Source organism: Tursiops truncatus, chromosome 12 (genome assembly GCF_011762595.2).
Source record: "Tursiops truncatus isolate mTurTru1 chromosome 12, mTurTru1.mat.Y, whole genome shotgun sequence".
In the NCBI taxonomy this organism is placed as follows: Eukaryota; Metazoa; Chordata; class Mammalia; order Artiodactyla; family Delphinidae; genus Tursiops; species Tursiops truncatus.
In genome coordinates this window covers 82,956,986-82,983,893 of record NC_047045.1, presented here as the reverse complement: position 1 = coordinate 82,983,893, position 26,908 = coordinate 82,956,986, and the positions used below count along the sequence as shown (strand labels likewise).

General features: G+C 39.8%; 1 protein-coding gene across 18 annotated transcripts in view; it reads left to right on the top strand.

Annotated features, from left to right (window-relative positions):
• Positions 1–26,908, top strand: part of LOC101328244 (1-acyl-sn-glycerol-3-phosphate acyltransferase delta) — a 1,425,233-nt gene that overhangs the window by 718,417 nt on the left and 679,908 nt on the right. For all 18 annotated transcript variants that reach the window (XR_004529329.2, XR_012324969.1, XR_012324970.1 and 15 more), the window contains one exon: positions 5,923–6,038. Coding sequence is in view for 14 of the 18 variants with exons in the window: in XM_033867950.2 (XP_033723841.1) it covers positions 5,923–6,038 (116 nt within the window). In the remaining 4 variants the exon portion in view is untranslated. The remainder of the gene's footprint in view (positions 1–5,922; positions 6,039–26,908) is intronic.

The following is a 26,908-nucleotide window of genomic DNA, read 5'->3' as shown; positions in this document are numbered from 1 at the left end:
TCATGAGAGACATTTAGATTGATTCTAAGTGACAGTTTGTCTGTTGTAACTTGGTAACAGCGAGGACCTCTTTGATAGGGATGTAAGATGCTTATTACTAGTTTTCTCATAGATAACAATGCCTCTGTGTCCTCAGTCCCTCTTAGTTGAAAATTTGGGTGGGTAATCTTTTGACAGGTTTATTATTTAGTGTAAATATTTATGTATTTTTATTTAATACATTTTACAGAACCGTATCTGAACGTATCATTTTTCCTTTTCTGGAGGCTGATTAGAATATGTCCCCACTAACAAGCAGTGAATGTTGAAGACTTTTGACTTGGCTTTGCCTCCTGACAGCGCACCAGCACGTGCTGGTGGCGTTCAGATGCACCTGCCCTTCCTCTCTCTGCTGGCACGTGGCTTGGACAGGCAGACCCCCTCTCCTTGTTTCAGGCGGGCTTTCCCCAAGCACAGCCTGGTGAGAGATAGGAGGGTGGAGAGAGGGCAGAGCTGGGATGTTTCTCCCTTTCTCTTTGGGAGGGGTCTTTGGCAGGGTCTGCATCTTATCCATCCTCCCACCTACCCCCGGCCCCCAGTCCCCGGTGATTAGATCACCCTGTGCTAACGCTGCTAATGGCAAGGAGCTTCCTGCCCTGGTTTAGTTATTCTGGGTTTCCACCACCTTTGCAACTAGATCTCCGTCAGCATTAAATTCTCTCAACTGAACTAACTGGTATGGGCCCTGTTTCCCTAACTTGACCCTGACCCATGCAAATGGCCAGTTACTTCTTTAGTACAGACCGTAGATCCACTGTAACCTTATAGTGAAAACTGTGTGTCCCTTTTATTTTATCAAAGGAAAGATACGTTGCCTTTGGGGGATATTAACTAAGAAGAAGTTGGAGACTAACATGCGATTTAACTCTTTGTAAAGAGAGACCATTTTTATGTGGAAAACATGTAATTGTTAAGCAATATCTATTAAAATTGTTAACTTTAAGAAGTTCGATAAAAGTTGTTTGAAGTTTCATGATGGAAGAAGTCAGGTCTCACTGCTGTTTTTTCAGGTTTGTGAAACTACATTGTGTTTGAGACAAGCAGGGCTTGCCAGATGGTAGTTGTAAGTTATTTTTATAGAAATTTGGAACACATTAATTTGTGTTTAGAGTTGACGATTAGCTTCTGATTATATAAGTTTTTATAAATTGGGTTCTTGGTATTAATCCAGTTCAGATTTTGCTGGTTTATTTATTCGTTTCCATACTTTTCATTTTCCCCTTTGTTGGAAACACTGGCAGTGTCTTGAGTCACGTAGCAGAATGGAATGAGGAGAAATAGGTAGCTTCCAACAGTTGAACTGTTCACAGGTCTTTCCCTTCGTATAACATTGCTTTTTATGGGTGTCATTCAGCCAGCGGGCTAGGCCTCTAAGATCTGAAAGGAAAGGATGAGTGGGTTATGATAAAATACGAGGCCTCAGTGAGAATGGAAGGAAAGAATCGTAGCCTTGTCCACAGAAATGGCAAAAATATGAGTATGTTTCTAAGAACTTAAAGAATATAACTCTGTTATATTTTGGATTTTCTCTTTAGTATTAATAAGGTGAAAAGCACATTATAGTACTAAATAGCATTTAACAGGGTCACATTATAAACCCAGCACATTTTTTAAGGTCTTACTCTGGGATTTTTTTTTTTTTTCATTTTTTAAAATAGTTCACACTATCATTTGGGGAAAAAAAAATCCTGGCCAATTAGTGTCATAGACTTTAGCTCCATAGCTAATTAGGGCCTCCCAGAACCGAGTATATGGATCCAAGAGAAGTGAGCCAGCCAGTGGGAACTGCAGCTCCTGGTTAGGTGCAGGAATTCATTTCATTTAATGGGACTTGATTTGTTTGGTTTTCTTTCTGGTTTTTTGTAGCTGATTTTACCTGTGAGATGGCGTTTGTGAAGGATGGGTGGGTCCCTTTGAGAGTCTTTATTTAACCACATAAGGATCCTATATTTCCTTCACTAGAATTGACAGATGTCCCTCCCCGCAATGAACAAGAAGTTTTCTCTTCTGCACCCATAGGGGACTATATCCCTGGTGATATAGCAGTAACTTTGCTTGTCAAACCCGGCACCCACTGGAACTAGAGTAATGCCACCTCAAGCAGCCAGGCCCTGGGGCGCAACCACTGTCATCTGGCCCAGAGTGGGCTGTTCCCTGGGTCCTTGTGGGGATCAGCTGGTGTCATGCCCCTGATGGCTAGATCTCACGGTGGTGTCAGCTTTCTGACCACACTGCTTAGACCCTGGGTAGAAGATTTTTCTGGCTTTGGCATCCTTGATTTTTTAATCTGAACAATCAAGAGAAAAACATCAAACATCATAGAAAGCAGAATTCGTAGACGATTACTCCAAAAGAATCATGCAGCTGTGTGAGATGACAACTCTACATAAGCAAGTTGCAATACCCAAGGCAGAATTTTTCAGCAAGGGTTTTTTACTTCTGTTGTGTTTTGCTTTATTGTTTGTGTGTTTTGAACGCAGCCTGCAAATATCAGAAAGATTTTGAAAGTGCTAATAACCCATTGATTGTGTAGGACAGGAAATGATCAGATCGTTCCGCTGATTAGTCTGTGGGAAAAGGTGTTATTACTATTGGCAGACACTTCTCCAGGGTTCTCTCAAGTTTCTGCACAACTTGTGAGGGAGCACTACCCTTTTTTTCTGGATAATCTTTTCAAGGAAATTGTATAGCAAACAACCTGGAAAATAATGATAGTATCTCTCTCTAGAGTAAAAGGTGGACCTGCTTATTGTTCAGTATAATAAACACAGTGTCTCCCTTTAGGACAAAGGGAAAGTTGGCTTACAGGTCCTTATAAAAGATCTGGGTTCCCTAAGCTCAGGGTCCTCAGCTGTGATGCAGAAACCCCCCATCTAGCTTGGCCTGGCCACTTCATCTCCTGGGAGTTGGGATGCAGAGAAACTGACATAATCATGATGTCCATACTTCATTCTGCCTGGGCTCTGAGCCATGCAGTTTTTTTGTCTCATGTCTTCTGCCAGCATCCCTGAGACGGTCTGTTAGCTTGCAAGCTGGGCAAAATCTCGGACCCTCCACCAGTTTTGCTACTCTAGCACCAGAAAAGAACCTCCTTTCATAAAAACTGGTGGAGAAGGCCCGGAAATTCACTGATGACTGATACATATTTAATATACAGAGTTGGTAATTTGTATTTTAATTCTATCACGCCATGTGAATTACTGGAATTTTCCAAACATTTGTAACTTATTATACCATTGTTTGTCAAATCCCTACCTCCATTAAAAAGGATTTTGGCTTTTATCTGACTTTTAGCTGGTGTTAGAGCAGTATGTGATTTGTTAGCTGAATGTCTACCAGTAGCTTTCTGCAAACTAAGAAAAAATATAAATACTATCTGTATATGAAATATCTTCTTGATAGTCCAGCCAACTCAGCCATTTTGGAGGAATTACTTTTCGTTTTGAGTGAGCATTTTTTTCATATCTGCAAAAAGCAGTCACAGCTAGCTCTGTGTATTTCACAAGGATCAGTCATGTCCTCCAGACGTCTTGTTTTGATAGTCAAGGTTTGCCTTAACTCTTTTTCATAATACCCTTGAACTGACCTTTGAAGGATGTATATCATTTCAAAAAATTGAGTGAAAAGGGTGGCATTCCATGTTAAAAGAGAAAAACAATCAGTATGATTTCCATGCTGCTTCAAGGGAAGCCACGTTGGACTTTACAGACATGCCTGACGGGCTCCCATCAGCTGCACTGCACACCCCACCCATCATAGCAGGACTGTTGGCACACCCTCATCTTCTGGGCTGAGGACTGCAGGCTGGCAGGTTGGCTGCTCTGTCACTTGCCCCAGGTAGGATGGGTTCTGGCTAGCTAGCAGCTATACCATCTGGAATTGATGAGACACTTGTTCTTAAGAACAGCCTGGGTTCCTAACTCCTGGCTTGAGGACATTTCTCTGCACACTCCAGATTTTTAAGAGTAACATATTTTCCCTGAGACATGACATTATTTTCACATGTGATAAGCGAGGTCTGCTACAGCCACTGTCTTCCGAAAGAATAAGTAGAGTTTACTCCCCTTACCGCTAATGTTGCTGTAACTCAGTGGTTCTCAAAAGTGTGGTCCGCAGAGCAGTAGTAACAGCATCACCTGGAAACTTGTTGGAAATGCAAGTCCTTGGCGCTGTGTCAGAACACCTGGGGTGGCTCCCAGCGATGTCTAGTTTAACAAGCCTCCTGGGTGATTCTGATGCCCATTGGACTTTGACACCCACAGGTGTGGCTCACTGTGTCTCAGGTCAGAGGAGGAGGAAGTTAGTTTGGTTACAAGCAGGGAAAGGACAGATTAAGAGTGGTGGTGTCAGATGTATAAAGAAACACTGGTAGCATTTATTAAGTAAATCTATTGATTTTTTTTTTATTTAAGAAAATATATCTAATGCTTGTCCTGTATACTGTTAGGATACAAATGTGAATAAGACATTCCACAGATATCTCAGGGTCTTTTGGTTGGACAATCTGTGCCTGCAGGCAAAATCCAATTTGCTACATGTTTTTGTAAATAAAGTTTTATTAGGACACAGTCACATCCATTCATTTGCATATGGTCCATGGCTGCTTTTAGACAATAATGCAGAGTCGAGCAGTGCAACAAAGACCATATGGCCCGCCAAGCTGAAGACATTTAATATATGGTGCTTTAATAAAAGTTTGCTGACACCAGGTCTAGTGTTAAAAGGGAAAATACTTTCTATATCCCAGTAGTTATACACAAATGGAGCTGAGGATTAAGTGTATATGCAAGGGTTCTTCTGTCCTCCAGTGTTACATTTGTACAGAAGTTTTGCAGTGGCACACAATTTAGCTTCAGGGATGTTATTACCATGGAAGCTGTACAGACTGTTTGACAAGAAGCAGAGTACTTACCTGTCAAACACTTTGGTGTGTGAGAGGGAAAAGGGGTATGTGAAAAATACAGAAATAACAGAAGATGAAAATAAGAAAAACAAAAAATATTTTGTTTGAGAAGGGAGCATATTATCAATCAAAAGATGCATCTTGGGAATTCCCGGGCGGTCAGAGGTTAGGACTTCACACTCTCACTGCCTAGGGCCAGGGTTCAGTCCCTGCTTGGGGAACTACGATCCCACAAGCTAAGATAAAGGAGTGTGTGGCAGGACAGGGCTGGGAAATGAACTAAGAAGGAAAGAGGTGCGGGTTTAGAACATTCCTAACTGCCTGGCAGGGAGTGGGCAGGTGAGACTCCCAGGGAATCCTGGGATGCCAAAGGGGGCAGAACGAGGGGAGAGGCACACTCTGCTCCTCCATAAGTCTGCAATATTAGCATGCTTATCAATAGTTGAGATTGCTGGATTTCTTACCCTGCACTATTCTTGCTGCTAACTGACCAACTGTGCGGTGATCCTGTAGAAAAAGCACTGAGTTTCCCTTTAAGAAACCTGGGTTACTTCCTGGATTCACCTCTGACTGTCTGACTTTGGGCAAATCATTTCGTGGCTCAGGGTCTCCTCTTCCTCATTTTCGAGATGCTATTTCAGGCTTCCTCCTGCATCCACACTGTGTTATTTTACCAGACTCACTTCTCACCGAGAGGTGAGCTAGGGGCACACACAGAGTGTTCCCCCAGCAACCTGGCTGAAAGAGAAAAAGAAGAAAAGACTAGCAGACAATTGGACCCTTCTAAAAAGAGGACTTGTTGAATAGTTTGGCACAAGGGCTATAGTTTCCCTCAAAAGAGTTGATGTTGATTTATTTCAGACTCACACCTAATGATAGATCTCTTCTCTTCCTGAAGAGATTCTTTACTGTGAAAATGTTTAGAGGGGGAAATGGCCAGCCGGATTCCATGTCAGTGATCGTATTTCTCATTCTTTCAGGAATTTTTCTTTAAATGTGGAGCACACCCGACCTCTGACAAGGAAACGTCAGTAGCTTTGAACCTGATCACAACAAATAGTCGAGACATCACCTGCATAACATGTATGGACATCAGGTAAGGATCTGAAAACACTGTCACTCTCAGCATGTGGCTTTCTCAACGCCTCTGAAAACAATAGGTAATTAAAGTAACTTTTTAAGTTTTCAAAGGAGAAATCGGAAACATTTTTCTATAAGTCAGAATGCAGCCCACCAGCCAGTATTTTAGAACCTTCCATTAAAGTTGATAAAGATGGCATTAAAATATGTAGTGTTGATCATATTATCTTACTAGGAGCATTGCCTCTGTGTTTCCTGCTGTTAAGCTGTGACCTTTATATTAATAACTCACAACATCTTTCTAAGGAAATGAACCACCTCCCAGATACACAAGGAGACAATTGCTGGAAAAATAGTATTGTCTCCTGCAAGAAAAATTTTCCTGTCATTATTTTTTGGGGGTTTTATAAATAAAAGCTACTGTATTCATACACAGTTAGATTTAAGTGTGTATGTGTAACTAACCACTTGATTGAGTAAGGCCCCCTCTCATATCAGGCAGCAGAGGAATGCCCTCTCTGTAGGTTAGAGAAAATGACTATTTCTCCTTATGTTGACAGATTCATGCATAGGGATGTCATTAAAGCCTGCATGAGGACACCCCAATATTCTGCATTTGTATTTTGCTGATTGTTGTGTTTTTTTCTTGTTAATGCTTTATTTTTTATTTTAGAAATAATTAACTTAAAGTGTTAGAAATTCTGTCCTCATGGTTAATAAGATTTTGGTTTAATTCTTTCCAGTATCTTGGGTATGCCTGAACATTTGCATGTCTGTATGGTGCATGTGTGTGTGTGTGTGTGTGTGTGTGTGTGTGTGTGTGTACATGTGTGTGTGTGTGTGTGTGCTATATGTAATTGTATTGTATATAGAGTTTTGTATGTGGCTTTTTCCATTTAACATGGTAGCATGATAAGATTTCCGTGTCATGGAATATTACATGAAAACACATTTTTATAGGTACCTAAGATTCCATCATATTGTTGCTTTAATTTGCACTTCCCTGATGACATATGATGTGGAACATCTTTTTATACGCTTATTTGCTATCTGTATGTCTTCTTTGGTGAGGTGTCTGTTATGGCCTTTGGCCCATTTTTTAATTAGATTGTTTGTTTTCTTTTTGTTGAGTTGTAAGTATTTTTGGTATATTTTGGATAAGTCCTTTATCAGATGTGTGTTTTGCAAATGTTTTCTCTCAGTCTGTGGCTTGTCTTCTCATAATCTTGACATTGTCTTTTGTACATCAAAAGTTCTGAATTTTAATGAAGTCCAGCTTATCAATTATTTCTTTTATGCCTTGTGGCTGTGGTGTTGTATCTAAAAAGTTGTGCCATGACCAAGGTCATCTAGGTTTTCTCCTGTGTCATCTTCTAAGAGTGTTATGGTTTTGTGTTTTATATGTAGGTCTGTGATCCATTTTGAGTTAATTTTTCTGAAGGGTGTAAGGTCTGTGTCTAGGTCCATTTTTGCATGTAGATGTCCCATTTTTCCAGCATTGTTTGTTGGAAAGAATATGTTTGCTGCATTGTATTGCCTTTGTTCTTTTGTCAAAGATCAGGGTCTATTTCTGGGCCCTCTGTTCTGTTCCACTGATCTCTATGTCTATTCTTTCACCAACACTACACTGTCTTGATTATAGCTTCATAGTAAGTCTTGAAGTCAGGTAATGTCAGTCCAGCTTTGCTTTTTCATTCAATATTGTGTTGACTATTTTGGGTCTTTTCCTCTCCAATTAAACTTTAAAATCAATTTGTTGATATCCGTAAAATAATGCTGGGATTTTGATTGGAATTTCATTGCATGTATACATTGATTTGGGAGGAACCCACAACCTGATAATATTGAGTCTTCCTACCCACAAACATGGAATACCTCCATTTATTTAGTTCTTCTTTGATTTCATCAATCAGAGTTTTGTAGTTTTCTTCATACAAATCTTATTTCATATTTTGTTAGATTTATACCTAAGTATTTCAAATTTCAGATGCCACTGTAAATGGTGTTTTTATTTCAAATTGCACATATTCATTCTTGGTATATAGGAAGGCAATTGACTTTTGCATATTAACCTTGTACCTTGCAACCTTGCTATAAGTGCTTATTATTTCCAGGATTTTTTTGTCGATTCTTTTGTATTTTCTGCATAGATGATCATGTCATCTGTGAACAAAGACAGTTTTTTGTCTTCCTTTCTGTAGGGCGCGGTCAGCTAACTGCTACGCGGCAGGAAGCTGAAATAAGCTGAGTCATCCTTCCTGTGGCCACTGCGCTTGCGCTAAGTATACTAATGAGGTTTTAAAGTAGCGACCTATCCGATGCTGGCTCACAAATCGCACCATCGGCGAAAGCCAATCACAGAGCGACACATGTTCTTAATCCCTATATAAGCAGACTGCTATAGGATTGCGGGGTCTTCCTTCCATCTTTCTTCAACCAAGCTGTGCTCCAATAAAGTGTGATACGGGAAGAATCTTGCGTGTGGCGGCTCGTTATTCTGCCGGTCAGAAACGGCTCGCCGCAAGTGGTGCCGAAACCCGGGAACTTCGCGCCCTGCATGGAGGACCGATTCAGAACTCGACACACGGAGTGGTAACCGTTGGTGAGTAGTCCAGTCAGGATAAAGATCCGATCTGGGTGCCATCAAGACTGACGAGAATTGTTGAAGAAAACTTCAGAGAAGATGCTGAGCTGGATGTTCCTGATGATTCTTAATCGAAGTCTTTGTATTGGTTGGAATTCCACAAAGGATTATTCAAATTGTGCAACTGAGTGCTGCCGGGCTGGAGCCCGTTGCCTTTGGAGATTTTGCCTCTTGGCTCTCTTCTGCCTTTTCCTTCTTTGGGGAGTGGGTGGGGGTAGGAATCTTTGGAGTCTGCTGTGTATTTGGGATTATGCTGTGTCTCTGGTTGGTCTGTCGTGTGCGCATCAGGGCACATCGAGATAGGGTCCTGCTCACTCAGGCACTTCTGGCTATTAATGAAGGAGATTCGCCCGCAGCCTGGCTCTCCGCCCTGAATAATTCGAAATGATTGCCCTTGCACAGAGAGGCCTTGTTGCCATTGCACCTCTATAGGGAGTCATCCATTGTCCTGATTGCCCTTGCACAGAGAGGCCTTGTTGCCATTGCACCTCTATAGGGAGTCAGCCATTGTCCTGATTGCCCTTGCACAGAGAGGCCTTGTTGCCATTGCACCTCTATAGGGAATCAGCCATTATTCTGAGTCAGCCTTTGCACCCTGCAGCCCTTGTTGGCATTGCACGCAGGAAGGTGTCTCAGACATGCCAACGGAAAACTGCCCTCGAACAGTGAGCACATCATGAGGTGAACACTTGTACGGGCTACATTCCGCTTGGTGTTCTAATAAATAAAAAAGGGGGAGATGTAGGGCGCGGTCAGCTAACTGCTACGCGGCAGGAAGCTGAAATAAGCTGAGTCATCCTTCCTGTGGCCACTGCGCTTGCGCTAAGTATACTAATGAGGTTTTAAAGTAGCGACCTATCCGATGCTGGCTCACAAATCGCACCATCGGCGAAAGCCAATCACAGAGCGACACATGTTCTTAATCCCTATATAAGCAGACTGCTATAGGATTGCGGGGTCTTCCTTCCATCTTTCTTCAACCAAGCTGTGCTCCAATAAAGTGTGATACGAGAAGAATCTTGCGTGTGGCGGCTCGTTATTCTGCCGGTCAGAAACGGCTCGCCGCACCTTTCCAATCTGTATACCTTTATTTCCTTTTTTTGCCTTATTTCATTAGCTAGGACTTACAGTATGATTTCGAAAGGAATAGTGAGAGAGCACATCCTTGTCTTGTACCTGATCTTAGTGGGAAAGTTCAAGTTTCTTACATTAAGTATGACATTAGTTGTAGATATTTTGTTGATAGAGTTTATCAAGTTCGGGGAGTCCCCCTCTTATTCCTACTTTACTGAAAGTGCTTATCATGAATGTATGTTAGACTTTGTCAGATTTTTTTTCTGCATCTATTGATATTATCATGTGATTTTTCTTTTTAGTCTATTGATGTAATGGATTACATTAATTCATTTTTCAGTGTTGAATCTGCCTTGTAAACTCTAGGATAAATCCCATTTGGCCATTGTGTATAATACTTTTTATACATTTTTAGATTTGATTGGCTATATTTTGTTGAGAATTTTTCTTCTATGTTCATGAGAGATATTTGTCTGTAGTTTTCTTGTATTGCCTTTGTCTGGTTTTGATATTAAGGTAATGCTGGCCTCCTAGAATGAATTAGGAAGCATTTATCCTGCTTCTATTCTCTGAAATAGTTTGTAGAGAATTGGTAGCAAGGTACGAATTTTATTTATTTTTGTGCTTACAAACATGTACTTTTGTATAAAAAGAGATTGGCATTTTTCATCTACCTTCTTAATAATAATACTCTCTTTTAATGATTCTTTACAAGTGTATAATAACATATTCAAGGAACTCCAATGCCATTAAGCTAATTTTTTGATCTAGCAATGTAACAATCTCTTAAGCCTTCAGTTTCCTTATAAAATCCAAGAATTGAAGTAGGTAAACTGTAAGGCTCTGACTGGTTCTGAAGAACTGCAAAAGGTAGAAACAATCCTTGTTCACAGCCTATAAATCAATAGTATCATTTGAGAAAGCACTTGTTTGTGGTCCTGTCTTCTGACAGATGCAGAAATAAAAAATGAGGTTTTCAATGATACTGGCCTCCAAATGACACATATGTGGTTGTAATATGTAGAAAAATGTATAAGATAAATGTGCTATTCATTTCCAGATGTTAGGCTTAAATTTTAATTCAGGTACGTGATTTGTGTCTTTTGAGTTTATATTGTATATAAAATATTTTCCTGTCTCTTAAAGATAAAAGCGAACTATTTGAGGGCTAAAACGTCCTGAGGTTTTGTGTGAGCCATCAGGTTCCCATCTGCCATCCAGCCTTGCGGTCCCCACTCCTTATTTACAGTAGTGGCTTGATCTTCATCCAATTGAGGTTATCAGTTGATAGTCTTAGGTTTATGAGTAAATAGTGAATCGAGCCAAAAGCAAAAACTTGAGCCAAAACCAGAAATTACAGCACTTGAAGGTATAATAGCTGTGCTGTTAAGTATTTACAATAGAAATTATATCAGAAAGGTTCAACACATCCCTGGATACCTCAATTGCACTCAGGAATAACAATATTCAGCCACAAAAAAATGACACGGGCAATGCCAAAGTAAGATTGTATTCCTTCCCCAACCAGTGTGTATATCTTGGGGCTCACCCTGATATCAGGTAGCTTTGGGGAAAACAGTATTTCTGCACCGTGAATCTTACTTTACAGAATGAGCCTTCTTAAAATTTAAAAATATAAAATTTGAAAACATAACAAAATAGAAAAATTATTACCATGATATCATTTGGCAAAAAGAAAAAAATCACCACCCTCCTTCCCTAGCTTTGCTTCTTCTAAAGCTTCCTAGTGCGTCCCTGTACTTTTCACCTTTATTCATTATTCCTGGTTTCCAAAACCGAAGACAGACTAAAAAACAACCATGTTTATAGTCAAAATTTCACCTTCCAGAAACATGTTCTATAGTCCACTTCCCAGTAGGACATTAAATCTAAGAAGCACTACTACCTTGTAATTTTCCTTACCTCTTCCAATAAAGTCTTATGTTTCGACTTTCAATAAAGTCTTATGTTTTCTTATGTTCTATAGTCCACTTCCCAGTAGGACATTAAATCTAAGAAGCACTACTACCTTGTAATTTTCCTTAACCCTTCCAATAAAGCCTTATGTTTTCGATGTCATTGTTGTTTGATATAAATGTTTTTAAATAATTTTCTTGCTTTCAGATTTGTGTTAAGGTTCATTCAGCCTACTGGAGCAATGCCTTGGATTGCGCACTTAAAAGATTTACTTGGGCTTGGAGATTAGTAAAGGTTTATCTGAAAGTCTGTTTGGACTTGTTCTTGGTGTTCCTGGGGGAGAGTGATTTGACTATGATTTGATAGTATTTTGGTATGAATTCATTTGTTGATTTAACAAAGAGAGATGAGAAATGGGTATCTTAGTTATGTTCCCTTTGAATGCATTTGTTATGTCTACGCTTCTCTTGTCAATTCTATATAGAAGTTCCTTTTATGTTGCTTAATGGCTATCTTCTATCAGCTTTACCGTTTCTTGACATTTTGGTGTCAGATGGAAACGTATGATTTGATTCATCATCAGGCTCTGAAGAGCATTGTGAGAGACTACAGGTATACTCACATAGGATTTAACTGAAATCTTTTTTTTTTTATTGGAGTATAATTGCTTTACAATGTTGTGTCAGTTTCTGCTATACAGTGAAGTGAATGAGCTGTATGTGTACATATATCCCCTCCCTCTTGGACCTCCCTCCCACACTCCCCCACCCCACCCATCTAGGTCATCACAGAGACTTTTTCAGTAAGTGGCTTTATTTCTGTAATGGAAAAATCCTTGAAATCGTGTGTGTGTGTTTGTGTCATAGCAGCAGTGATATTCTTTGAGCATACAGATCTATATATTTCTCCTATCTGACCCAAATAGTATGTATACTCCTAGGTAATGTAACATGCCAGGAACAAAAAATACTTCCCTTTAAGTATGGGAGTATCTTGGAGTGTCCATCTTACATAGCATTCTAGAGAAAGGTAAATCAGAATACCAAATTGATAGTAGAATAAACAGGAGTACCTTCTATAGTAGAATGGAATATCATAACTTTTTAAGATGAAAGAGGAAACTTCAAAGATATGTCTTCTAGCTTGAAACGAGTAACTTCACACTGTGCCCAGACCCCATTGGAGTAAGATCTCTCTACTTAAGCTGTGAGATTCTTTCCTGAAAAAGTGTGGCACACCTCAGTCTGATCGAGTCTTGAGGGAGAGCTGCTATAAACCCTTCCAGAAAGGAGAATCCTTCATGTGGGTAAAGCCTTACATTAAGGCAATTGCATTGCCTCCTTTGAAATTCGAAGGTGATGCTTAATGACTTGTAATTCTTTAATTTCAAATTCTTTGAACATCTATCTTACGTATGAAGAAATTGAGGCTAAGACATTTAAAAAATTACACCTGGTCTTACCACGAGGAACTGGCTGAACCAACCTACACATCAAGGCCTGTGTGTTTTTCTCTCATCACACCTTACCCCTTGCATGGTCCCAGTTTTCTCTGGACAGTAAAAGGCAAGCTATCTGGTGAGGTTGGAAGGTAGGATTGAATGTGAAAAGGAAAATACTAGCAGTAAAGTGAAATACAAAGACAATTTAAACACCAGTAAGAGTTGAAGAAAACAGCTGTATACATGTCTGTCTACTCTAAGTTGTAGGCTGCTGGAAGGATGAGGTCCAAGCTTGACTGATGTGCAAACCTGACTGATGCTATTGATACAGTGTCCTGCACAAGTCTTTGCATCCAAGAGATTTACATAAATATTTGCTGGTTTGGATTAAAGTAAACCTGTTTTATTCAGTGTGACAAACAGAAAACAAATTCTTTTTGTGTGGAACTCTCTACTTTTAAAAATCCCTTCTGAATCTAATGGAATTGTCCAAACTGACTTAAACAAAATAAATTAATCAGAAATCAGTAGAGAGTTTTAAGGCACTATTAGAAATAAAGGAGAAAACCAAATTTCAGAGTCCTACTAGTAGGAGATAGATTACTCAGCTATATTGTTTGGGGTCAGTTACTTATAAAAACAGAAGAAGTATTTTATCAACATTGAGACTTTGAAATGTGAGCCATGTCAGTTTTAATGTCAGTCAGTGACCTTCATTTCTCCTGCAGTGAACCCTGTAGATTTCAGATCCAAGTGGCTGCATCAGCGGGGTTTCCTGGAGATGTTACAGGTGCTTGTGCATGAAATTCATAAGCCTCACCTTTTCATTTAACTTTCGCTGCAGGTGCACAGCAGCCCCCGCTGGCACTACTAGGACGATATTGCAAATCCTTCTGGACCAATTTCGTATCTATTAAGGTCAACCTTCCATGTTGTAACCGTCTGGATTTTAAGCAGTTCATTTTCTGATGGTGGATGTTAAGAAGCGGCTGTATTCCTAAAGCATCCAAGTGGCCCTCACTAGGACTTTGGTGACAGCCGACCATTACTTTTAAGGTCCATTTTCATTGGAAATAAATGCCCACAGAGTCTTTAAAGAGCTAATTTTGCTTAGAAAAATATTGTAAGTGACTTGTGCATTTGCTTTTAATTGCAACTTTATCCTTATAATTAGCAATTCATTATAAACTTGTGGAGGGAAAGAAATTATGTGTATTGCAAATAATATTTGCACTGATTCTTATCCTCAGAAAATTTAAACTGCTGGGATATTTCTTATTGGTAAGCAATGATATCATCTACCTCACCCTCTATATACATCATCTACATAGTTCTTGTTTCCCATGACATTTAGAATTAGGTATTTGCAGATTTGTCCTTTGTGGCTTCACAGCTTGTAGAGCTACTTGCAACCAAATAAGCAATAGTCTCAATAACGTGCAGAGCAGACAAGTTATTTTTTGAAGTAAGGGTCATGATGTGTTGATTCTGTTTCTTGTTAATTTGACAAATTCTATGTCAAAGAAAACATGGCCTCAATTTTGGCATCTGAAGTACACTGGGAATGGAATTTCAAGGGTTTCTAGGTCTAGACGTAGATTTTCACAGCACTAAGGGCTGCTTCATGTGCTGTTGTGACAGTCCTTACACCATCACACCCACACATTGATGTGCAGAAGTGTGAACACAGAAGGCAGCATCCTATAATATCAATATCATGGGCAAAGCAATTTTATTCAGAAGTCTATTGTCTTTAATGCCTCCTTCTCTTATAGAGAGAACTTAAAAGTCAATCTGTTCATGCAACAGATATTTATTGAGCTCATCTGTGACTCAAGGAACTGTTTCAGGGGCTTCAAGCTGAGATAAACATGTTTTTAAGTCGGATGCAGGGAGAGCCAGTGCCAGCTGCACAGGCTTGTAGATGAGTAGTGTGGTGGAGATGGGCTCATCCAGACAAGGCAGAACTTGACATTGCAACTTCAGTGCATTCTCGGTGTCATTGCTATGAAACAGGGACCCAAACTTAGCTCTTTAGGCCAAGATTTCCCAGTGATTTGTTTCACTTGACCAAGACAACATTTTAAAAATACATAGGCTAATTTGCTATCTTACATCCAGCCAGCTAGATACTGACATTACCTGCTATGCTGAAGCCCTTCCTCCTTTCATGTCACCCTGGAAAGAACCTTGACCCTTGACCCCAAAACTAAACTCTGACACCTGGTGCTGTCATTACCCGTCTCCATCCAGTTCCTCCTCCTGAGCGATTTTGTTTAAAATGTATGTTTGTATTTTTTTTAACTAAAAAAAACAGGTGCCTAAAGTCTTCTTCAGTTGTGGTGTGACTAAAACATTTAAAATTGTTAATGCCTCCAATGGATGTTTCTCTACAGATCATAATATTTTAACTGAGGAAACCTACCTCTACTGGCAGCAAGCTCAGAGAAGATTTTGATAAAGTAATCTCAATTCTAACATGTTTTTAATTAAAATGAGCAAATATTTCTGACAGAATATTATCCTAAGTACTGTTTTTTGCTCCACTCAGAGAACCTTTCTTTGACAAGCATTTTTACAAAACAGAACTTGCCAAATAAGTTATTTTTATTTATGCATATTTTGAAAGTTCTACCACATTTAGATGCAGCAAAGTCAGTTTTCTCAATTCCACTTCTTTGTGATATCAATATGGAAACTACAAATTAAAAATAGGAGTTTCACTGTAAAATTCTTCCCACCAATTGAAATATTCCAAAAGTTCAGTTATAGATTTCAGAATGGAAATCCAGTATATCATTTGAGTTCTCATCATTTAATCTTATCAGTTTCCCCCCTACTTTTACAGGGATTAGTTCCAATGTCTTCTCGCAAACCTTTTCCAGTGATTTTTTGTTACTTGAGGCTTCAAAAGCTGAAGATTTGGGACATTCATTAGTTGAATACTTTGATTAACGATTGCTAATTGATTTTGAACAAAACGCAAACAAATTTAGAAGACTCTTGTAAAGTAGTTAGTACTATTGTAGTGTAGGAGAGGAAAAAAAATACTTTCCTTCTACCCTTCTAGGTTCTCCAGCTGGGGTTCTGACAAAAGACACAATAAAAAGAAAAGAAAGAAATTTGTTAGCACATGCAACACACATACACATGGGAGTACCCAGAGATGAGTAACTCAAACAGATGGTTAGAACTTGGGCTTCTGTAGCCCCTTAGCTGAAGAACAATGAATTTGTGGAGAAGCGACAAGACAAAGGAAAGAGACATTGAACTTCTACGGGAACAGATTGTGGGCGGGTGAATATATGGTGGAACTAATGAAGGGTAAGGACTAGTTAGTAAAGTTTGCTGTATAGACTCCTCTGGTGCCCTCTGGGCTGATAAGTGTCTAAAGTTGTCTCCGGTGATTAACTTCTGTCCTTGATAGAAAGGGGAGGGGGATACATTGACAAATGTTTGTCCTGCTTTTAGGCAAATAAGGGAGGGCAGAGAGCTTTTCTTATGTCTGCTCCCTCTCAATCGGCTTCAGCTCAAAATAATTCTTATGCCAAAGTGACACATTTTGGGTTGGCATATTTTGCCACCCTTCAGTTGACACTAGACTTGATTTACAAAGTAGTTTTTTCAAGGCTGAAACTTGCCTAAAAGTTGGACTGATAATGAGCTGTAGAGAGACAACAGAGATACTTTTGTATCCAAAGTCTGTTTTGTCACAATTTTGTGGTTCAGTTACTGTCTTTATAAAAATATTTGTAAATTTTAACAACTACAGCTTCTGCTTTGATTGGTAGAATATCACAGCTTGTTTGAACACAATTATGAGTTAGATGCATCCGATGATTACTTCCAAGCATGTTCCACACATTCCTAAATTTAATAAGGACGTTGTTTTTAACCATAAGGCTGTATTCCACTGAAATATATATTCACATCATCACTTTAAGAACATATTCAGCGTGGAACTTCTAAACTGAATTTGCACTAGAATTCACAATAAATTCAGATATTTCACCATCAAGAGAATAAATTTCCAGACTCTTTACTTTGAGTCAATGAATTACGTGAAAAGAAAAACGGAACAATTATTGGATTTAACAGGATTTCCATTTTTATTAGACAGTGACACTGACAGAAAACTATTCAGTTTAACTCCTTATGAAGTTCTTCTGCTAAGCAAGCTAACACTGACAGCTATCACTTAACTTTTTGTATATGCACAAGAAAACTTGGAATCAAAACTGAGTAAATTAACTTAGTCATTTGATCTAAATGAAAAGTCACACTTCACCGAATAATATGTAAATGTACCTTCAGAGCTGCATGTGTGAAATTGAATTCTTTGTGCATAGTATTCTTGAAATAACTACAGACTTTGTAGTAGATGCTGATGCTTCTTCAGTAGGTTTGTGTCTCTAGTCTTTGTCTGGTCAGTGATATTTTAAAAGCCCCTCTGGTAGATAGAAAATGTTGACTAATACCTAGGCAACTTAAATAGTCATCATTAACTTTCTTGAGAAATAGAAATTCTGTACTGCAATATTGTGATTTATAATAAGAAATATTTGTTCTCTGTCCCCCATCAGAGCCCCTAAAACCTTTGGAATTTCCTAAGTGCTGAGAGCAACAATGGTGCCTTTCATTATGTTAAGGAGGTTACTTTGGGTTGCACCTGAGAATGGGGGCTGCTTGCCGGGGGAACCAACCTTTGTGATTAGAAGGTTGGAACTTTCAGTTCCAACTTTCCCACATACCTTGCCTTTGCCTCTCTTCCACCTGGCTGTTCTGAATTCTATCCTTTCATAATAAACTGGTAATCTAGTATGTAAAATATTTCTCTGAGTTCCGTGAGCCACTCTAGCAAATTATTGAAACTGAAGGAGGGGTCATGGAACTTCCAATCTATAACAGCGGGTCAGAATCCCAGGTGACAACCTGGAGTTGCAGTTGGCATCTGAAGGTGGGAGGGGGTAGTTTTGTAAGGCTGAACACTTAATTTGCAGAACCTGATGCTATCCCCTGGTAGATAGTGTCAGAAACGAACTGCAGGTCCCTCAGCTGGCGTCGGATCGTTGTTTGGTGGTGGTGGGAAGCCTCCACACATTGGCGTTAGTATTAGAATCTTATGTACTTAACATGTACTTCTTTTAACATATTAACCTATTAAACTACTTCTTTTAACATGTAACTGTTGGAAGGGTTTATTCCAAAATAAGTAACTGATACCAACAATCACAGTAAACAGTTGTTCTAGATTTGTAATTAATAAGTGACAAAAAGCCCTGCAGCAGAAGCCTTCTGACTATTTTTCCATGGTCTCTGTACTGTCTGTCTTCTATCTGCACATACTTCATTTAGAGTGAACCTATAAATTCCTACAATTTCCATTGATCCCACCAACTGTTGGCCTGGTGGCTTTGTGCATCTCTCAGACTTCAGACCAGTCCCAGCACAGACGGACACATGTACTTCACATGCTCTAGATGAGACAGTGGCAGAGAACACAGAAGTACGTGTGTATGTGTACCCAAACCAGTCCAGCTTATTGAATGTAGCTGATAATGATACTACTACTTTGAATAATGACAAATCTAGAATAAACACTAAATCAGACAGGATGCACAGACAAAAGCAAATATTGGGATTGTCTTGGGTGTATCTTGTCATATCATCCTCCTATGTATGCCTCTGAGACCAGGGGTTCCGTGGCTCCACATTTGGTAACCCGAGCGCCCAGAGACCATAGGAAGGATATATAACACGAGCACATCACTTCTTACAGGTAAACACCTGTGAGCTGAGACCCAAAAGTCACACTTGCAACCCTATCCCTCCTCCTTTCCAAGGTCATGTGTCACTGTTTATTGGGAGATAAATATGAACTTGAATATGAAAAAGAATGAAATGGGAGGGGATGGTGACAGTTGCTGCAATCCAGAGAGGGCTCAACTTTCATTAAGCTCCACCCTTCAGTCTGAGTTGCTGCTCCCTCATTCTCCAATGCTGGCATGCAAGATGAAATCATAACGTTTCCCAGAATTTCGCATAACAAATCTGTCTCTCTCTTCAATAGATTAACCCCAAGTTGTGATGCTAGAACCACTGGGGTTTGGGGAGGGCCCAGTATAGATAATAATAATTAGTGTTATATACAAACAAGGGCATATGACAGGGTGTCCCTGCATCGTTCTCCGTGCTCATTAGTGAGAATCCCCAATGATAAGTGAATTATTCTTTTTGTTCCTAAACAATATTAGAAAAGCAGCCTGCCTACCGGCTAGGTAAGGGGTTGGCATTTGGTTTTCTTACGTCCACAGGCTGACTGATTCCTTGTTCTGACAAAGACACTTTATTCCAAGCAAGACAGATTGACTTTCTGTCCCCAGTGAGCAGCAATCCTTGATTGTTCCAGCATGCCCCCTGTGCTAACAGTAACTAATCCCCGTTCTGCCTCACTTTCCCATTTAACTTAAAGCTCATCTCTTTCAGAATACCTCTTCTGGGGAAGGCTTTTCCTATTTGTGTCACGCTCGCAAGTACAGAAATATGTACAGACCATTAATCCAAGAGTTATTTACAGACACGTATTATTGCATAAGTGGTCTTAAAGCATTCCCTAAATTCGTATATCCTTACTGCAGAATTTATCCCCGAGAGCTAAAGGAGAGTTAGTCTGCTTCTTCCTTCTTCCCCTCCCATTTTCCCTCTTTTTTTTCATATTTAAGATTGTGGGGTCTTTAGTTTGACTCCAATGGCCTTCCGGACTCTTGAGGTGGGCGGGTGGTATAGTGGTTCCGGGCGCTTTCTTTGAAGACAGACTGTGTGGATCCAAAATGCGGCACTTTCCTCCTCACCCCATCTTTCCAGATGAGAAGAGTGCCTCCTCGTTTTCACAGAGTTACTGTGAGGATTAAGTGCGTCAAGCCTTGCAATTTCAGCTTCAGATGGTGAGTTCCAAAGTTCTAATTTCTGAAGCCTAGATTTTATGATCCCTACCCCATTTCCTCAGAGATAGTAGAAATAAATGCACTACACTTCACAAAAGGTGTGCACGTGTGTAGGTGGCACCATCGGGTGCAGACAGCTCCAGGAAGGGGGTCATCAGGACAGGCTTTGCCCCCTGAATCCACCAGCATTTGATTATCTGACTTGGGGCACATCAGTTATTTTGACCTTCATTTCCTAAACTTGGTTAATTCCTGAGGTGGTGTTAAAATCAAGTAAGTTAATTTCTGTGAATACGCTTTGAAAATTTTAGATCTCTACTCAAATGCAGCACATCAGTTGTAATGATTATTATTAATAATCCTTTTCCCCTTGGGGAAATATATGTACATAAATAGTTATTTCAGAAATGAAACATTAATCCAATCGGGAATATCTGGCCCTAAGTCTCCACTCAGAGGAAATATTTTGAGTTTCGAGGGCAAAAGAATTTTGATATTAACGGGAGGAATTTTGTGGGCATATGATTGTATAAAAAGTGATTGTAAAAGAAATTGGGCCTTGGTGACCAAAATGTATTTGGGAAGGATAAGACTTCTTTAATAGGATAGCTTTAGAAATTTTAGTAGAGACTTAACATCTTAAATGTGGCTACTGTAAAAGCTGTGACAGGGGACATGTAGCAGCTTGAGTTCTTCAGAAGCAGAAATTGAAACAGAAGTTGATGTGTAAGATTGTTTTACTTATTCATTAGAGACCAAGGCCTGTGAAGGGGAAAGGGAAGGAACGAGTTTGGCCAGCTGCATGGGGCGCTCTGGAGTGAGTGTGGCCCACAGAGCGCCCAGGGCTGAGTCGGACCGAGCCTTCAGCTCCTGCCTTGCCCAGCCTCACGGCATTGCTGCTGGTCGGTCACTGACGCAGATCCTAGAGGAGCTGAGGGCTGGGGGCACCTGCTGACCGCACGCCCCGCAGCTGGGCAGCAAGTCCTTTGAAACGGGATCTACGTGGTACCACTCTGCATTCCCTACAAGCCATAGACAAGAGGCGTGAAAAGAACCTGAGAATCCTGAGAAGAGTTATTTAGGACAGTATTAGAAAGTAGAGTGTACAGTACGTGTTTCTGGACAAGAATTAACAAATATAATCACATTTAACCTATTCTGGTAATTGCTGTAATGTTGAGTACCAAGAACTTACTCCATTCAGTGGAATAATATACAGTTTTGAGAGCAGAAATAGTCTGAACTACCATATTCCTTACACACCCGGACATTCTTACATAAAATGCAAGTCCTGTCACAATGCTAATAGCTGCAAAAGAAAATCCAAGTTTTAATCATTCACATTGTTTTGCAAATATCATGATATTGACTTCATGTAGAAACTACTGTAAATTTTTACTGTTATATGTGCTATAAATGATCACTTTTAAAAAACATAAAATATATTTACATAATGAAAATGTATCTTAAGAGAAGTTTAGGAAACAAACTTCAAAATTTCATATTCAAAACCCATATGGTTTAAGAGGCATGAGAAGCGATGAAGGATCCACGTGCCTTACAAGAAATACTATTGTCAGCCTAAAACTTGACCACAGTACAAATAATCAACAGTGTCACTCATAAATCACCCTAGTAAACTAATAATTCACTGATTCTTAAATGCAAACATTCTGTATCTCCTTAATTGTGCCTTTTCACTGTTCAAGGACTTGGTATCAATATTAACATCTTAAGCTTTTTGTAATTCCATGAGCTTCTGGCATGTGGAATTACATTTTGTTGTCAACTAGACTTCCTTAATTTGAATTGTTTTTATGTCCATTTTTAAAGGCTGTTATATTTACAAATACATTTTCCCAGTGATCATTTCAAACGTTAACCTCAAATTATGTCCATAATAAACCTGTGTTGACTAAGTTAACGTAATCCTCTACAAAAGAGGAATGCGTAGGTTAATGGATCCACATAGCTGAATTAAAGCCTGGACGGAAAAGGAGTTGAGAAGACTTTCCCACTGAGTTGATTCCTTTGTCTCCTGGTGGCATGATGGGGCAGAAAGCAAACACAATTGAGGTCAGACTGGGACTTAATTACAAGCTAGTCATTCACCCCTCAGCTACCATTTTATCCAGTGAGGCTGATAATACCCACTTAAAAGGACCGTCAGGGTTGGGGTGATAGTCCAATAATAAAATCTGTGTAAAGGTGCTTGGTAAACTGTAAAATGGTATTCAGTGTTATTAGCAATGGGCAGTCTCCCCCAGATTTGCCAGTCCCTCTTAGAGCCTCTGCTACTCCAGAGCTTTGCATGTTTGAACTGAGACGGGGTGCTGTAGGGTGCTGTCTCACTCCAATTCTGTGCTAGGAAACTAGTGTGATGTTGGCTGGTTGATGGACGTGTCCTCCTAACAGGGGTCTAAGGAATCAAACCTCTGCATTGTCATGGAGTCCAGTGTGCAGGCGTCTTGGGGAGCTGTGCATGGAAGAGCTAGCCAAGATGCTCTCCTGGACCAGATGCCCATACTGAACTTTTAAGTTAAGATTGTCCACAGAAGTTTCCTTAAGTGTCCTTTAAAATCAGTAAGATAATAGCTAGAGTGGCTCTATCACAAGTAACTCTTATTACAGAATTTATACAGAACGGTATTCTAGGAAAATGATAAAATGCGTGGAGTGTGATGATCCCATCATACACATTAGCTTTCACAGAACTGTCAGTGTTCAGCTCTAATCTGGCTTTCTGGAATGATATTTTCGGCTCCTGCAACACCAAGTCCATATGGAAAGAGATTTTGATTCAGCAAATTAAAAAAAAATAAACTTCATTCTCTGAACCTTTTTTTTTTGGTATACTTACTAAATAGGTGGAATTAGCCTTTTGTTTGTCTTGAAAACTCGGCTTAGTTAAGTTTATTTCCCCATAAATATATTGGAATGCCTTCCTCAGCACTACAGCTTGCTTCTTGTCCATTTGCAATGTCTGTTTTACACCAAGCTTGTTCTGTAATGAGACTAGCAGAAGGCACAGAATTTTCTCTCCTCCCCCAGTCTCTCACTATGTCTGATTTTCCTATTTCCCAGTTTCCATTGACATTTGTTTCTGAGCATAGACTGATTTGCCCTAGAGCCACTCAGTGATGCTCAGTGATGCCAACCGAGTCAGCCTCTGATGAACAGAGACTGTGATGGAGAGCTTAGGCTCTGGAGAAAGAATGCTGGGTTCGAAACCCAGTTCCACCTCTAATTAGAACAATTGCCTTGTTCTTTGGGCAAGTTCCCCAGCTTCTCTGAACCTCTTCAAAAGGGTCTGAAAAATTAAATGAGATAAAATTTGAAGAGTGCATGTCACATAGCAAACACAGTAAATACTAGCTAAGATTTTGGCTCTGAATTGCTAACTAAAAGAGCATATTGTAGGTAAGTTTTTACTGATCTTGTCTCCTCTATATTTTGCTCTCCAAACATACATCAGTCTTGGCTATACGAAGCATACGTAAAGAGTATTTAATCTTTTCTATGACTGGTATGTCTGCCTCAACATCCCAGGAGTCATCTGACAAAACTACTCATGAACAAGCCTTTCATTAGCTCGCTGAATGGGAATATTTCTTTTCCTCTGAGAAAAGTAATATTTTTAAGGCCAGTTCTATACTTTTATGGGTATAACTATGACTACATAAAATTTAATTGACACTCCATGCAAACCGACTTTTCTCTTTAGTGATATGGTGTGAGGCAAGAACACATGGCTATAATGTTCTTACATAGCTGTAGGTTAGTGCTTCTTACCCAGGGGTGGTTTTACGATGTCTGGAGACAGTTTGGATTGTCACAGCGCAGAGGCGGGGGTGTGGTGCTAATGCCATGTGGTGTATGGAGGCCGGGGATGCTGCTGAAGATCCTGCAGCGCTCCGCACCCAAATCAAGCAGTACTGAGGCTGGAAAAGCCTGCTGTAGGTGGAGGAGGGGGTGGAGGCCACCCACCTCTGATTTCAAAAGGCAGGAAGCTCACTTCCTGTTAAGCTGCTATCTCCGTCTGAACTCGGAAACCTTGCATTCCAAACTCTACTATTTCTCTAAGTCATTTAACAAACTTCGTTCCAAATTGCAGATAGTGCATGTGAATGCCTTGCCCTTTATATTCAGCCATGGAGCTGGCTCTTTTCCATTGGGATTTGATAAACTAAGGAAGAAAACCCGGCTTAGCGAGTGCTGGAAAACATGCTTGGTGGGTCTCAGGCAGTGTAGTGATTAGGAAGTGTGTACTGTGAAGAGAGGTTGAATCTGGTGCACAGAGATAAACAATTCTGAAAGTCATTTTCCTGAGCCAACCAACTGTAATTTTTAAGTTCTGTATTTTAAATAAATTTGAAAACCTCAATCAGATTTAAAAGGTGTCACCCTTAGAGTTTGTGTTAGCTGTTTGTTTCCCCTGTGGTGGAAGTGAATCCGTAAATTCGTGAAGAATGGAAACAAGTTTGTGGTTCTCTAATAAACCAATTACAAAAGTCATTTAATTTCATTCTGGAAGAAGAACCCTCCATTATATATCAGTGTGATTTCAGAATTATTGCAGAATTTTTTTCATGCTATTTGGTAACTAGAAAGCAAAGAGAATGAAGGAGGAAAAAAGGTCAGGCAGAAGAGGCCTGTGTGAAAGAGCATTTGCCATCCTTCAAATTCAGTCCTACTGAGGGTCGCCCGTGACAGTAGCGATGCAGAAGGCAGTCTCTGGTTTAGACCTGATCCCTGTCAGCATTATAACAGGTTTCTAGTCTTTGGTAGGACTGGTAAGTGAGACCCTGCTCAGGGCTGCAGCCCACTTCTGCAGAAGCCATATGTTTCCAGGTGCTTAGCTTCCATGGATTATAGAAGCCACATTTGAGCTGCACATGGCGATATGAGATTCCCATCAACTAAGTCCCGTATTCTGCTGGAGCTGCGCCGGGCTGTGCAAAATCTCCTCCTGAGCAGACCTCTCAGTGGTCGTTCTTGCTAAGTGAGTTTACAGGTATCATCTCCTTTAATGCTCAGAACAGCCCTGTGAGGCAGGTACCGTTATTGTCCCTGGTCCTCACATAAATCACCTGAGGCTTAGTGGGAGGAGTTTTGGAAGTAAATCCTATGTCGCATAGCTGATAAGTGACCACAGAGTCTCAATCCAGGCCTTCTGCTAAAATATGTATTCCTGAGTACACTCCACGCTGCCTGGTTACTGCTAAATGCATCCAGGAAGGACCTTATTCAGGGATCTAAGATTCGGGTGCATCTTGCCACATCGTCCCCCACCTTGGTGCTTTTTGTCTACCCGATGTTGTTCTCAGAATGCACTGACGCATGCGATATAAGTACTATATGTGTGTGGCATTTCATAGCAATACAATTCTACCGTGCCTGCTCTCACGTGACTCGTATGTTGCTTTTTCCTACCTGTTGTATCTTGGCACTTTCCATGTCAGAACCGACAGGGCTCAGGGTCAACAGGTATGCAGAGATATGACTGAGCTCCTGGTGAGTGGACACTTGATGCATAGCTGTTGCCTTGACAGTGAGCACGTTTTCTGGGTAAACTGGCTATTTTTATTGGTTCTCCTGTGAATGTCTTGTTTTGGCCTTTCCCTGCCAAGCTTTCTATCAATGTTCGTCTTTTTTTTTTTTTTAATAAATTTGGAAGATTTCTTTACATGTCAAGAATTCTAGCACTTTTCTATACATATAGTAGATGTAAATGTTTCCCCATTTATCGTTTCTCTTTTACTCTGTTTTTAGTGTTTTTCCATACCAGGTGTTACATTTTTATGTGTTCAGTTATCAGTGATTTTGATTTTTCTGACCCCTTAGAAATTTCTTTGCCAGTGCTGGGTTATTGATTCAATTTACCTGTGTTGTATTCTCAACTGTTTTACAATTCTATTTTTTTCAAACATTTGATTTTTTTTGACCTCCCTAAGTATCTGTGTTGAGGAATGCTAAAAGTACCAAGCTTTATTATCATTATCATCACTATATTAACTATTCTAACAACCCTTAGCAAGTCATCTAATATCTCACTAATTTGAAATCACACAGATATATTTGTATCTCTTTTAGACCTCTATCTGGGCTTCTACTTCTGTTCATTACTCATTCTGTGCCAAGCACATAGTTTAATTACTGTAACTTTAAGTAAAATTTGAAATATGGTTAGAAAAGTCATTGGCCATCTTTTTCATGACTTTTTTTGGCTAGTCTATGATTGTTCTTCTTTTAGAAACAAATGAATTTTTTCATGCACTAAAGAAAATGAGTAGAAACAGAGGGGGCAACTCAAATTCCCCCGGGCACATCCCGATGGTTCAGTGGCCATTACCTTTCTAAGACTAAACTAAACTCCGTTTTCAATATGGCATCAATTTTAATGTACAAGGATCAGGTCTCAAATATTTTTGTCAAATGTGGGATACTGTTTTACTGTTCTTTTAAAATCCTGAAATTATGGGTTGGTGTGTCTGAAAGCTATTTGAGAGGTGCTATCATTTATATTTCTCCCTACAGATAGCAACACAACTAAAGTGAACCAGAGAGAGGAAGAGTTAGCTTTTATGTTTTAAAAAGGTTTTAGCTTATCTATTCCACACCACAAGCTTATGTCTGGTTTGACCTTGAGTCTCCTCCAAATAAAGTGACAATTTCTCTACTTTGGGAGACACTCTTGGGCAACCTGCTGGGGATTTTTCTTTCAAAGACTAATTTCCTGAATCTCTGGCTAAAGAGAGAAGGTTAATAGTTTAGGGAGTTTGTTCATAGGCCATTAGAAACAATTAGCACATTGCTGAGATTAAAAGCACTTCTCCAGAATGTTGGACGGCCTAGAAAGGAAACAG